Raw genomic sequence first — 13,881 nt, forward strand, 5'->3', positions numbered from 1 at the left:
AGATGGTTAAGCGTCTGCCTTCGGCTCAGGTCATGATCCCAGTGTCCTGGGATCGAGTCCCACATCGGGCTCCCTGCTCCTTGGGAGCCTGCTTCTCTCTCTCTCTCTGTCTCTCATGAATAAATAAATAAAATCTTAAAAAAAAAAAAAAAAAAAAAGAAGGGGGAGAGATCAAGGTCATAGGCCAGGGGGACGGTAGGGCCAGGCCAGTACAGGATGTACCTTCACGGCGGCAATTACCTGCATGACGGAAGCTGGGCAGGGGACGGGGGAGCCACCAAGGGGCTCTCTCCAGGCAAGGAAGAGGGGACAACAGGATTAGCAGATAAGTAAAGGCTCAAGTGCTCTCCTGTCCTCTCAAGACGGAGGGGCTGCTGGGAATCGCAGAGAAAGGGGAAAGCAGCTCGGCAGGCAGTGTGGAGTTGGGGTGGGGGCCCCCAGGGGCTGTGTGCTGGAGGGCCCTGTGGGCCATGTTCTTGGGGCTGGCAGTGAACCCGAAGGCCTGTCGGGTGACAGGCTGAAAGGAAGGACATGGTCAAAGCCCTGTGGGCCTGGCCCAGAAGGAGCTGGGGGTCTGTGGAACTGCCCAGCACTGGATCCCACGTCAGGACAGTCAGCCCCTGGCTGTCCAGGTTAAGGACCCTGAGGGCACATCTGATATAGGGCTCGCCTGGGTCCCCATCTTGCTTTAACCTTGGGCAGATTGCTTCACTTCTTGGAGCTCGGTTCCCTCCTGTGCAGAATAAGGGAAGACATCCCTCCTCCTGCTTCTGGTTCCTGCTCCTAGGGCTGCCATGCAAAGGGGTAGCTCTGGGACCTTCACTGTCCGGGCTCGGATTCTGGAGCCACCGCTCACCAGCTGTGTTCCCTTGACTTGGTCTGAGCCTCCCTCTTACCCTTCGGTAGAGGGGGACAGTAATAGTGTTTGCCCCATGGTTAGTGCCAGGGTCAAGTGAGTTCACATACGTGACGTGCTAGGCAGTGCTGGCCTCGGGGACACTCTTGGAACATGGTGGCAGTTGATGCCACCACTGTGGCAAGGAAAAGCTGCCCCGGATAGGGGCATTTGTAAAAGTCTGTAGCAAGGATTCTGAGAGAGGAAGGGAGAGGCTGGTGGGCAGGTGCCTGAGGCCCTATCTGCCAGTGGAGCCAGAGGATGCGTCCAGAAGCTGGCCTGGGGCTTGCAGAGGCCAGGGATTCGCAGTGTCCCTGCAACTCCTCCTCCCTCACAGAAGGATATTAATAATGGGGAGACGGTGACATCTGCCATCCAGGCTGCAGGGCAGCGATGCAGCCCTGTGGACCCCGGCCAGCATGGGAAACAGGCTGCATGGGGCAGCCTCCGGTGTGGGCTAGGCTCCTGGAGGCGGCTCTGCTGACAGCAGGCCTGAGAGCACGGCATCTGGAGTCAGACCCAGCCTGGATTCCGTGACCTGACTGTGCCACATACGGGCCGGGTTACCGGTGGCACCTCCTCCTGAGCCCTTATTCCTTATCAGTAAAACAGAGTGAGTCTTGGGTGAACTTAGCACAGGTCCCAGGGTGGCTGTGGGCTCATCGAGAAGCCCCTCCTTTGCTTGTTCCTTTGCAGCCCTGGAGGATGCCCTGGGGGCGGAGCTGACCTCTGGAGGTCTGTGGGCAGGGTTGGGGTCTGGCAGAATCGGTCACTGCTGCCCCAGGCTCGTCCCTCCGGCTGCAACCCCCTCTGCGTAGAGAGGGGAGGTGGTTGGGGACAAAGTCCCCTCCAGGGCAGGGTACCTCTCTCCAGCTCCATCATTCACTCCTTCCTTCATTCCTTCAACAGATGCTCACTGAGCAGGACTTTGGGTGCCAGGCACTCTCCCGGATGCTGGAGCACCATCTGGCCATCCCGCCCTCCCTTACTCATCGGGGCACTCTGGAGAAATCTCTTCTGATCAGTGTTTTTCTCCCTCTGGCTTTATCCTCTCAGGGACCTGAGTGAGAACACAATCCAGGCCATCCCCAGAAAAGCTTTTCGTGGAGCTACAGACCTCAAAAATTTGTGAGTCCAGGCCTGGGAGGGAGAAGGGTGCAGGGGCTGGAGGGCCACCCCTTGCAGTATCCTTGTGCATCTCCCTGAGCCCTGTGGCCCAGGCAACCAAGGAGCTGGTGTGGGCTCTGAGATGGCTGGGGCCAGCGTGGTCTTCTGGAACAGTCTGGGGTCGAAGGAAACAGGTGGCCTTTGGGGACTGGGTAGAAGGGAGTGTCATGAATTGTGGGTGCTTAGGTGAGGTTCATGGTCCATTTAAATGGCCCAGTCTGCATGCTCTTGCCCTTCAGTAGATTGAGAGAGCTGGGTGTGAGTCTTCTCTTCCAGGTACATACTGTGGAAGTGGCCGCAAGTCAGTTAACTTCACTGAGCTTCAGTATATTCTGTAAAATAGGGACCATCAGACTTGTTCTGAAGTTCAAATGAGACATGGAAATAAATATGCTTTGTCAAGTGCTATTTAAATGTAATGGTTTCTTTCTATTATTCACATTTATTCTGGTCCAGGCTTGTCACCTCCCCGAGCTCAGACTGCGGCAGGAATGACAAATGCCCGGCATGCCTGTCACTCCCTGACCCCAAGTCTGTAGTAGACAATGGGGCACTGCCTTCTTTCCCAAGGGACCCCAATCACAGCTTCAGTTTATTCCAAAAGCAGCATTCCAGGTGGCCACAGCTTGTCAGTCTCACTGGGCCCTCGGGGTGAAATCTGTGTGTGAGCTCTCGCTGCCGCTGCCCTTGGGAGAGGCTGTTTCGTCTTCCAGTTGCCAGCACCCTCCAGCTGGTCTCCAAAGTGGGGGGGCAGGTGCCCGGTCCCCGGAGGACATGCAAAGTTAGGTGGAGGAATAGAATATAACTTTTATTTGTATTTATTGTTTTAACGAAATAAGAAAGAACATAAGCTTTTGTTAGTATTTGCTGTTTGGATCGACACGTATATACTGAACAAAAGATTGGGGCCAGGCCTCTTTGTTTTAAACTAATGGAGCGCTTGATCAAAACATCTGGACGCTGCTGCTCTAGGCAACATTGCTTCCTGCACAGCTTTCTTTTGCTTCACAGACAGCTGGACAAGAACCAGATCAGCTGCATCGAGGAAGGGGCCTTCCGGGCTCTGCGGGGGCTGGAGGTGCTGTAAGTGGAGCATGGGAAGGGCATCAGAGGCTGGAGAGGCTGGAGAGCCTGGGAACGTGGGAGCTCGGCCCAGGCAGCCGGGGTCAGGCTGGGAGCAGCACAGGAGGCGGGAGCGCCCCCGGGACGCGGCGCTAGGCCCAGGGCAGAGGCCATGCTCTCTGCTCTCCTGGACTCGCCACCCAGGGTGGGGGGACACCTGCTCGTGGGGTCGTGCCTGCAGCGCCTGACCCAGGCTTACCCTGCGCACGATGAAGCCCAGGGCAGTATCTGTGGCTTCCAGGACTTTCTGACACATGAGGCGGGAATGCCTCCCCGTCTCCCTCTGTGAAACCCCGCACTTACTTCCCAACCAGCTCGAGCCCACGGGTCCTCTTGCTCTACCTCCTGTCCCAGTCTGTGGCACCTGCCTTATCACCTCCGTCCCAGCTCAGGGGTTTCCCTGAGGGTAGCTCTGTGTCTCCTGCTCTTCAGTGGGCGTGTTCTCCAGGATCCAGCCCAGTCCCGGCTCCCCTGGAAGGGGGACCGTGGATCTGGGTGTGAGAGTCTGAGTGCGTGTCAGAGAGAAGCCCCGTGCCCTCCTTCCAGTGTACCTGCCTACTGCACAGACGCCCTGTGACTCTGGTTTCCCCTGCCCAGGACCCTGAACAACAACAACATCACCACCATCCCCGTGTCCAGCTTCAACCACATGCCCAAGCTGCGGACCTTGTGAGTCGGCCCAGGGGTAGCCAGGGGCCCAGTGGCCAAGTGGGGGCTGGCGCCGGGGGTGGTGGGGAAGGGGCTGAAGGCGTCCACGGGCGGGAGAAAGAGCTCCTTCTTCTTCTTTGCATTCTCAGTGGTCATCCACTCAGGGTGGTGGTGTCGGAGTCCAAGGGGGGAGGGAAGTGACCCAAAATGGAAGGATATTGAATGTCATTTATATTTGATTTTTCCGCAGAAAACAAGTGATTTGTTTTTGTGTTTAAAAATGAGTGATGGGCTTTGGGGCAGCGGGTCCGTGTGGGCTCAGTGGGATGAATCATTTGCTGGTCACACTCCGGCCAGTGACTGCCCCGCGCGAGCTGGGAGGGTGGGGGGCGGCCGCCGGGAGTGTCCTGAGCTCCGACTCTGGGGCTGCGTGGAGCACCGGAGGCTTGGCCCGCTACCCTGGTAAGGGGGGGTTCCCACTATCGCGCTGGGGCTGGGGGCCCAGGTGGGTGGGTTGTGAGCTGCCCTCTCCCCCCGCAGCCGCCTGCACTCCAATCACCTGTTCTGCGACTGTCACCTGGCCTGGCTCTCACAGTGGCTCAGGCAGAGGCCAACCATCGGGCTCTTCACCCAGTGCTCGGGCCCCGCCAGCCTGCGTGGCCTCAATGTGGCCGAGGTCCAGAAGAGTGAGTTCAGCTGCTCAGGTGGGTGCAGGCCCTGCCGGGGCTCTAGACTGCCCATCACCTGCCTTCTGCTCCCCCCGCCCCACCCCTGCATCTTGTTCCCTCCCATGACCTCCTGTCACCATGCACTAACATCTGGCCCGCCCGTGACCTCCTCTCTTCGCCCATCACCTCCTGTCCTTATCCACCATCCCCTGGACCGCCCACATCTCCGGTCCTCACCCATCACCTCCTGTCCCCCCCCACTTCCCCCTCCTGCCCCATCTATGATCTCCTGTTCTCACCCCTCGGAAAAAACCACGTCCGAGAATATTCAAGACAGGTTTTTTTCATAGTAGCCCAGGGTTGGAGACAGCCCAAGAGTCCACCAGCAGGGGAATGGATAAACTAATTATGATCTGTCCATACAGTAGAATACTGCTCGGCAGTGACAGAGAGCAAGCTGCTGATGTACACAACAGTGTGGGCGAATCTCAAAGCTTTTGTACTGAGCGGAAGAAGCCAGACACAAGAGGACCTGCTGTCTGATTTCATTTATGTGAAGTCCACAAATCAGCAGAACAAATCTTTGGTGATAGATCTCAGAATAGCGGCTGCCTCGGAGAAGGGGCATGAGGGAGCCCTCTTGGGTGACAGAAATGTTCTATGTCTGGGGACGGTTCTGTGGGTGTACCCACGAACCCAGCTATACACTTAAGATGGTGCGCCTGTATGTTCTTCTTCAATTTAACAAATTTATATCGGCCACTACACTTTATCCTGGTTTTACCACCTACTAGCTGTGTGATTTTCCACAAATTAAATAATATCAAGGACTCAGTTTTCTCACCTGTAAAATGGCCACAAGAACATCACACCCCCGTAGGTTAAGTGAGATACTGCATGTATAACCCTTCCCACAGCATGTGGCCCAGAGTGAGTACCCGATAAACATAGTCCTTGTCATTCTCCGGTGACCCATGAGGAGATTCAGGCTCAAAAGTGTTGAGTGACATGGACTAGAACCTGGAGCTTTAGAATTTAGGCCAGGATTTCCTAGTGTGTGAATCACACTCTCATGCAGCCGAGTTAGGTTCAGATTCAAGTTCAGCAAATATCTATCAAGCGCGTGCTATGTGCTGGGCGCCCACAGAGTTACATGGTAGTCCTCGGTGATCTCCTCTGGTTCATCTGTATTCAGAGAAATACTATCTACCCTGTCCCCACCCGTGATGCTGTATCTGGGGTGGGAGGTGCTAGCTTGGGACACCCCAGGTCACAGCCCCCTGTTTTCTCAGGCCAAGGGGAGGCGGGCCGCGTGCCTTCCTGCACCCTCTCCTCCGGCTCCTGCCCCGCCATATGCACCTGCAGCAATGGCATTGTGGACTGTCGTGGCAAAGGCCTCACGGCCATCCCTGCCAACCTGCCTGACACCATGACGGAGATGTGAGTATGGGCCAGGGCCGATGCTGGGCCGCGGGCCCTTGGGCCGGGCCAGGCTCTGGTGGTCCAGTGAAGGGCTCACCCGAGGCCCCTCCGTGCAAATGGAGGAGAGACGGCCGGCCTCGGCTGGCCTGAGCCCTCTACCCAAAGCTGGGCAGGTCTAGAGACTTGGGAGGGTGTCCCTCTGTGGTCCTTTTGTCCAGCCCAGCGGGGTGAGTCTGCTGGAGTTGGTTTCTTAGTAGTAGCCTGATTTGTGGGCTCCTTTCGGCCACAAAAATCTGGGGTAATGGGGCTCGAATACAGCAGCTCCCTTCCTGTGCCAGTGCCAGCCTACCTATTCCAGACGGAGGCTGGGAGCAGGGGCAAAGGGCCTGGTTTGGGGGGCAGCAGTCAGGACCCAGCTGCTTCTGTGTTCTCTCTCTGCAGCCGCCTGGAGCTCAATGGGATCAAGTCCATCCCCCCAGGAGCCTTCTCTCCCTACAGAAAGCTGCGGAGGATGTGAGTGTCTCCCGCCGCTTCCTGGGAGTCAGCATGGGGCAGGGGGAAGGGCCTGGAACAGGCATGTCACTGCCGTGGGGCAGGTTTATCTGTGACGTGTGCCTGGCGGCGGTGTGACCTCTCACAGTTAGCGTGAGGCCCACGTGCGGTGTTGAGCCTGAGTCTGGCACATGACCAGAGCTGACTGTCATCCTCCATCTCGGTCGGGGCACTCCTGGGAGCAATTGCGGACGTGAGAGGGGGGTGTAGGGGACAGCTGAGCTGCGGGGTAAGGCTTCCTCAAGAACGGACCAAGGCTGGACTGCCGGCCTGAGCACGAGCCTCAGACTGCACAGGGAAACATGGCCGGGGGCTTTTCAGGGGGATGGGAGAACTGGCCCCTCAGTTTTCTAGAAATGCCTGCCCTCCTGTGGCATCTGGGAGGAGGGGCCAAGCAGGGCTCTGTAGCTGCCGGGGGATTCAGCAGGCTTCTCTCCTGCTCACCTTGTAGAGACCTGAGCAACAACCAGATCGCAGAGATCGCGCCCGACGCCTTCCAGGGCCTCCGCTCCCTGAACTCGCTGTGAGTAGCCATGCCAAGTCTGCCAGGGTCCAGGGTGCCCCCACCCCTGTGCCAGGGCCCCTCCGGAGGGGGAGGCCGTGCCCAGCTCCCCCTTCCTCGCTGGCGGACACTCTGCAGCTAGGAGTGGGTGGAGGGAATCCAGACGGAGCTGTTGCCCCTGACAACTCTGATGCTCTTCCTGCCCCGAAGGGGATTTTCCCAGCATTCTTGGCTGCAGTCACCTGACTTGGCCCAGCCTTCATGTTGGCCCCGCCTTCATGTTGGCCCCGCCTCCCTCCTGGGGCCCCTGCATTCTAAGCTCCCAAACCTTCCCCAGCTCACTTATAAGGGCAGCCACTCCCAGCTCCAGTTGTGACATCTGCCACACCTTGTGCCCTTCATCTCAGGTGTGCTCGCAGGTTGTGGGGGATGAGAAAAAAGCATTTTCCTCCCCCTCTCCCCATTTCCCTTCCCTGGAGGGTTTATGGCGGGGGGAGGGGGTGGTCCATTAATCTACAAAATGCTATGCGGCATCAAACATTCATCTTGGAAATGTTACTTCATCTCTCTCTTTCCCAGAGCCCTTGCTTGCACCCCCAGGTTCACCAAGCCCCTCACTGTCTGAGGTCCCACAGCACCTGTCTATACAAGAGTGCACTCAGGGCATCCTGTAGTTGCTCTGAAGAGTGCGTGTTTTTGCTTATCATTGGCAGCACTGAACACGTGCCTTGCATAGATTAGGGGCCTGGGAAGTGAAATAGGATGGAACTCCCCCTTGGGGAGTGTAGGAGGCTGCCAGCTCAGTGCCTCTGTGTGCACCCTCTTCTCTTGGAGTGGAGTGTGAGGTAGTGGGTGGGACCAATTGTGAATGGCACCCCTTAAGTTGTGCAGTGTACAACCTGCACAGCTGTACCTGACAGCCTGGTGATGAGTCTCTGTCATTGGCTGAGGAGATCAGATTCTGGAGGTGGCCTGCCAAAATGCAGGGCTCTTCATTTGAAAAGTGAATGAAACTCTTTCTAAATTGGTACATGACAATAGCCCATTTAAAATGTGGGTTCCTATTGCTCATGGATACCTAGTCAAAGCCATCTCCCCACTATAGGGAACTTTTGTGCTGATGTCATGCTAATAGACCTTGCTGACAGTGTCCACCTTGGCAGAGCCTGACCTGGTGTCCCTGCTTCAGCCCCTGCCCCCTCCACTCTGATCTTTCCAAGTGCAAATCTGATCCTGTCTCAGAGGCTTCCTGGTGCTCACTGGGTAAAATCCAAGCTATTATTCCATTTGTTTCCTCTATTCAAACCACACTGAATTCGCATGGGCTAACCTGGATCCCACTGCAGAGCCTTTGCTTCTGCCATGTCCTCCTCCAGAAAGGATCTTGAAGTACATACTGTTTTTACACAGGCTGAGTTGTTTCCGGGGTGGCTCGTGGGGGCTGCTTGCAATATTGGGAATGGAGTATACCCTGTCCCCAAGCCCTGTTGATACTTCTCCCTCTGCCTGAACCCATTCCTGCATGGCTTTTTGGAACCTTTGCTTCTTCCCTACTCATACATGGAATTCCTGCCCAACGCAGAGGGAACTAAGGTGAAGAAACCCACTTGTACCCCCACCGCCTAGACCTCCGCACAGCTAAATTTTGATCTGTTTCTTTCTGGTGTGTTATCTGTTGCTTGACGTCAGAGCTCATTCCGTGCATGCCGTTTAGCATTCTTGTTTTTTTCTTGTAATTCTCTGAAAATATGTTAATTATCCTACCCATGGGATTTTCTCCTCTTTGAACAGTCTCATTTTACATCCGGGGCCAGCTTAATTTCCTATGAAGTTCCCCAAAGAGAGGGCCCCTTTGCAGGCTTCTGTGGGTTCCATGCATGAGGCAGAGAGCAGGTATTGGGGGCCTGCTCTGCAGTAGTGGGGATCACGGCTGCCTCTAGCCCATTGCAAACTACAAACGGAGGACCCTATCTTAATACACTTTACTGCCACCTGCTGGCAGCTTGTTACAACAAACCTACACCACCGTGCTGTGCTCTATGAATGGTTTAGAGGGGGTGCCGTTGTGTGGGTGCGACTTGCAAAGTCGTTTCCCACCTGGTAGGCTCTCCTCTTACTTTCTCTTTCTGCTGCCTTTTGTCTCCAGGGTCCTGTATGGGAACAAGATCACAGACCTCCCCCGGGGTGTGTTTGGAGGCCTGTACACCCTACAGCTCCTGTAAGGACCCGTCTGCGGGTGTCCTTGGGTGGTGCCCAGGGAGGGGGCTAGTATTCCTCTGGCCTCTCAGACTAGCCTTGCCAGCCTCTTTGGGGTACAGGACTCAATGAGGCAAGGAGCTTGGACAATGGCAGAGCTGGGGGTGCTGCGAGGGACCCTGGGGTTCTTTTGAGGCCAGGGAGGGAGGGAGGGGGGTCAGGTTCAGAGCAGATCGCGGGACGCTTGAGCTGAGAGGCTCCCGAGATGCAGCCTGTGTTCCCGAGGGGGTCAGGGTGGCTGGGGACAGGGTTGTCTCCTATGGGGGGACACTTGGACCCAGCTCAGCCTCCCTGAAGCATGAGAGTTCAGGCAGGGGTGCTCTCCCAGGATCCAAGGGGTGCAGAACGCAAACGCTCCATCTCAGGTGCCTGGCAACCTGGCAGACTCTGGAAAGGAGGGGAGCCTCCAAAATGCCTTTGGGAGGTGGCCTGACCACTGTGCTCTCTGCTTCCCAAGAACCCTGTGAGCACTTGTAGCAGGTCCTTGAGAGCGAGAGGAGCCGGTGGAGCAGGACGGTCCCTTGCACAGAGAGGGCAGTCGGAGGTCTCGGCTTCCTGCGTGCAGTGGACAGCCAGAGGACCGGACTCGCCGCGCCAGCTCCTGTGCACTTCTCCCTGAGACAATGCACGCTTGGTGCCAGGGAGGTGCCCAGGGCATGTTGACACAGCCGATTCTGCACCTCTGCCCTCACCACCCAGCCCTGGTCTGCCCACAGGCTCTTGAACGCCAACAAGATCAACTGTGTCCGGCCCGATGCCTTCCAGGATCTGCAGAACCTCTCACTTCTCTCCCTGTATGACAACAAGATCCAGAGCCTCGCCAAGGGCACCTTCACCTCCCTGCGGGCCATCCAGACCCTGTGAGTGCCCTCTTGCCCTCCTCCCCTTAGTCCCAGCAGGAGGACCTAGGGAGAAGTGACAGGCTCCGGGGACAGGCAGCTGTCTTGTCCTGTGCCTTTTGCTCACCAGGAGTGGCCTCTTATAGAGGAAAGAGCACAGACTTGGGGTTGGATAGTCCTGGGTTCAACTCCCAGCTGTGCCTCTTATTGACTGTGTGACTCTGGTCAAGTTAATCAGCTTCTCTGGGCCTCAGTTCACTCATTTATAAAATGAGGATATGGGGCGCCTGGGTGGCTCAGTTGGTTAAGCGACTGCCTTCAGCTCAGGTCATGATCCTGGAGTCCCGGGATCGAGTCCCACATTGGGCTCCCTGCTCGGCGGGGGGGTCTGCTTCTCCCTCTGATCCTCTTCCCTCTCATGCTCTCTGTCTCTCATTCTCTCTCTCTCAAATAAATAAATAAAATCTTTAAAATAAAATAAAATAAAATGAGGATACTATTTTCTTGTAAGGTTGTTAGGAGATAAAAGGGGATGTTTACACAGAGCTGAGTTCATTGTAAGTACTTCTGAAATACATGCTCCATGGGCATTTATAATTAATTTCGTTATGGCCATTGTTTATCTGCTGGACAGTGCTCTCCATCAGATAATATCCGCATGGCGGGGGGCAGCCAGGTGTGAAACAGGTCAAATAAAAGGCTCAACTCCTGCTCCCTGGGGACTCTGCAGATCAGCAAGGACACGTTAGGCACGAAGACAACTTGTTAAAGCCCACACACCTGCCTGCAGCCCCCTCCTGCTAATTAACTTGCTTACAGGCAGGGAGAGGAAGATGGAGCGCGACAGGGAAATCTTGCCAAGTATGTGAAATCAGAAGTTACAGGGAGACATGGGCAAGGTGGAGGATTTTACGCAGCTGACGGGATGTCCGAGAGAAATGCACAAAGGAGATTTCGAGGCTGGGGACCCAAACACAGGAAAGCCTGGGGTATAGGGACCAGGACTGAGGGTCTCATGTGAGGAGCTTGTCTCCGGGTGGACGGAGAGTGAACATATCACATGGATTGCCCTTCCTGGGGGTGGCCTCTGTCTTTGGCTGGATCTCAGAGAGCGCTTCTGCCCGCCAGACACCAGGCCTGAGACCCTGGCCACTGTCGGCAGGCACTAGTGGGGCACAGAGCTGGGACAGAACATCGGAACAGGAAGTCTTCCTGCAGGTGAGACAGAAATAGCGGGACACGGAAAACAACAGCAGTCGTTGCTGTTTGTCGAGCCCTGACCCAGGGCCAGGCCGCGGCGCGTTCCGTGTGTTATCTTCCTGAACACTCACAATGGCCGGTGGACATACGGTCTACCGTCCTGACTTCACTGATGAGGAAACTGAGGCAGGAGATCATGGGACTCACTCAAGGTCACGCAACATCTCGTAGAGCAGTGATTTGGTCTCGGGTGTCTCTTCACCATCCCTGAGAAGTTAGTTAGCTTTCCCCTCAATTGTGCTTTTTTTCATAAGAATAGACCTCATTATTTAAGGCGGGAGAGCAGAACCGGACTTTCATAAGCGACTATTATATATTAACAACCAGAGTACAGTTTGGAACGAGAATAAAAGAAACACAGACCCAGGAATAATCAGATATTCTCAATATAGGTTTGGAGGATTAAACGCCTTGACTGAGTCACGGGTCAGGCCTGAGCAGATTTAAACAACCCACACCCTGCTTGATCTGTCCGTCAGTAGCTCTGAGATCTGTGGCTGAGTATCTGTGCCCCACTCCTGACTTTGCTGCCATTTTCCTTGCTCCAAGAGATTTTTCAAAGTTTTTTTTTTAAAACAGCTTTAATGAGGTATAACATATACCATAAAACCCACCTTCTAAGTGTACAACTCCATGATTTTTCCTATATTTACAGTTTTCTACGATCACCACGATCATCACGATCACATTTTAGAACGTTTCTGTCACCTCCCCAAAATCCCTTGTGTCCTTTTACAGTCAGTCCCGATTTCTAGCTGATTTCCAGGCAACCACTAATCTAATTTCTGTCTCTATAGTTTGCTTTTTCTGAACAATTCATAAAAATGGAATCATCATAGGGCGCCTGGGTGGCTCAGTCGGGTAAACATCTGACTCTTGATTTCGGCTCAGGTCATGATCTCAGGGTTGTGAGATCCAGCCCCGAGTTGGATCCACTGGGTGTGGAGCCTGCTTAAGATTCTCTCTCTCCCTCTGCCCCTCCCCTCCCACTCCTGCTCGCTCTCTCTCTCTTAAAAAAAAATTGGAATCATCATGATATATCTTTTGTGACTGACTTTTCATGTTTTTGAGGTCCATTCACATTGTAGTGTGTATCAGGACTTGGTTCCTTTTTATGGCCAAGTGATTTCCCATTGAGTGGATCGACCACATTGTGTTTATCCTTCCTAGTGGATGGACATTGGATTTCCACTTTGGGATCATTATGAGTAAAGCTGCTGTGAATATTTGCTTACAAATCTTTATGTGGACAAATGTCTTCATTTCTCTTGGGCTTTCTGGGTCACATAGGAAATTTACATTTAATTTTTTAAGAAATTGTCAGTTTTCCAAAGTGGCGGTAAATGCCATTTTACATCCCCCCCCAGCAGTGTATTATAAGGGTTCCAGTTTGTCTACGTCCTTGCCCATACTTGGTATCACTTGTCTTTTTGATTATAGCCACTGTAGTGGGTGTGAAGTGGTGTCTCACTGTGGATTTAATTTGACTGATGATGTTGAACATCTGCCCCAAAAGGTTTCTAGCTGTGACTTATTAATGCATATTTCAAGAAGGACACTGAGAATAAAGTCTTCCCTTCTGCTTTCTACTCTCACAAATGTTCATGGAGGAAAGGGCATGGCCCCACATGCAGCTCATTTCTGGGTGTGCCTTTAACATGATGATATTTTCCCAAGCAGGTATTCTTTTTCTTCTTCCTGAGCATTTTCCCTTCTCAGCTCTCTGCTCTTTGCGATTGTTAAAAATTCCAATTTGTGTCAAATTCTTAAGCCATTTGTCTCTGTGGGTGGTTCAAGTTTTTATAAATTGGCTTTGACACAAATAACCTGTTCTTAAAAAGGATATATTCTACCCCACACCCATTGAACATTTTAATACATGCCTGAACAACATAATTGGATTGATTTTAAACAGAGTTCTCTACCGAGATTGTGATAAAGGGAAGCAATTAGTTCAGGCAGAGGCCAGGCAGTGAGGCATGGGCGTCTAGATGCAGCTGGGTTACCGGGCGGATCCCAGAGCAGGCCCCGAATCCTAATGCATTTTTCAGTCATCGACGGAATCTGCCACGGGGCTTCAGCAAACACATCTTTTCCGTGCAAACAGACAGTTTAAATGGGGAGACAAATGTCCAACCAGATGCAGAAGTGGGGGTGGCCCACCTGGCGATGCTGACAGGAGCCAGGACTCAGGCAAGGAAAGCGAGGACATGGCCCGGGGGAGTGGCAGGGACATCTGGGCAGAGAAGGCTCCAACCAGGGAGCCCAAGCAGGAAGCAGAGCCCAGGAGGTGACGAATAGGAGAGCGTGGCCAGGGTCAGAGCTGAGCTGGGTGCAGACCCTGGGCAGGGCTCATGCCTCTGTTTGCATGGCCCTGGCGCCCCATCAGGGCTCTGGGCTGAGGCCAGTAAGTAGATGGCCTGAACTGGTGGCATTAGATGGAGAAGTGGCCATCCATGGCTAGTCCTCCGAGCTGGCCCCTGCTCTGTCTCCCTGTACTTCCATGCAGAAGCATTAGCTCTCAGGTACAGGTGCTGGAATATTCTCAGT

General features: G+C 54.2%; 1 protein-coding gene across 5 annotated transcripts in view; it reads left to right on the plus strand.

The window, feature by feature from the left end:
* Positions 1 to 13,881, plus strand: part of SLIT1 (slit guidance ligand 1) — a 167,654-nt gene that overhangs the window by 110,669 nt on the left and 43,104 nt on the right. For all 5 annotated transcript variants that reach the window (XM_081823725.1, XM_081823724.1, XM_081823728.1 and 2 more), the window contains exons 5-13: positions 1,952 to 2,023; positions 3,074 to 3,145; positions 3,782 to 3,853; positions 4,373 to 4,536; positions 5,793 to 5,940; positions 6,364 to 6,435; positions 6,926 to 6,997; positions 9,123 to 9,194; positions 9,949 to 10,092. In XM_081823725.1, the coding sequence (XP_081679851.1) occupies positions 1,952 to 2,023; positions 3,074 to 3,145; positions 3,782 to 3,853; positions 4,373 to 4,536; positions 5,793 to 5,940; positions 6,364 to 6,435; positions 6,926 to 6,997; positions 9,123 to 9,194; positions 9,949 to 10,092 (888 nt within the window). The remainder of the gene's footprint in view (positions 1 to 1,951; positions 2,024 to 3,073; positions 3,146 to 3,781; positions 3,854 to 4,372; positions 4,537 to 5,792; positions 5,941 to 6,363; positions 6,436 to 6,925; positions 6,998 to 9,122; positions 9,195 to 9,948; positions 10,093 to 13,881) is intronic.

The sequence above is a fragment of the Leptonychotes weddellii genome, chromosome 6, assembly GCF_054177405.1.
Source record: "Leptonychotes weddellii isolate Sample4059 chromosome 6, ASM5417740v2, whole genome shotgun sequence".
NCBI lineage: Eukaryota > Metazoa > Chordata > Mammalia > Carnivora > Phocidae > Leptonychotes > Leptonychotes weddellii.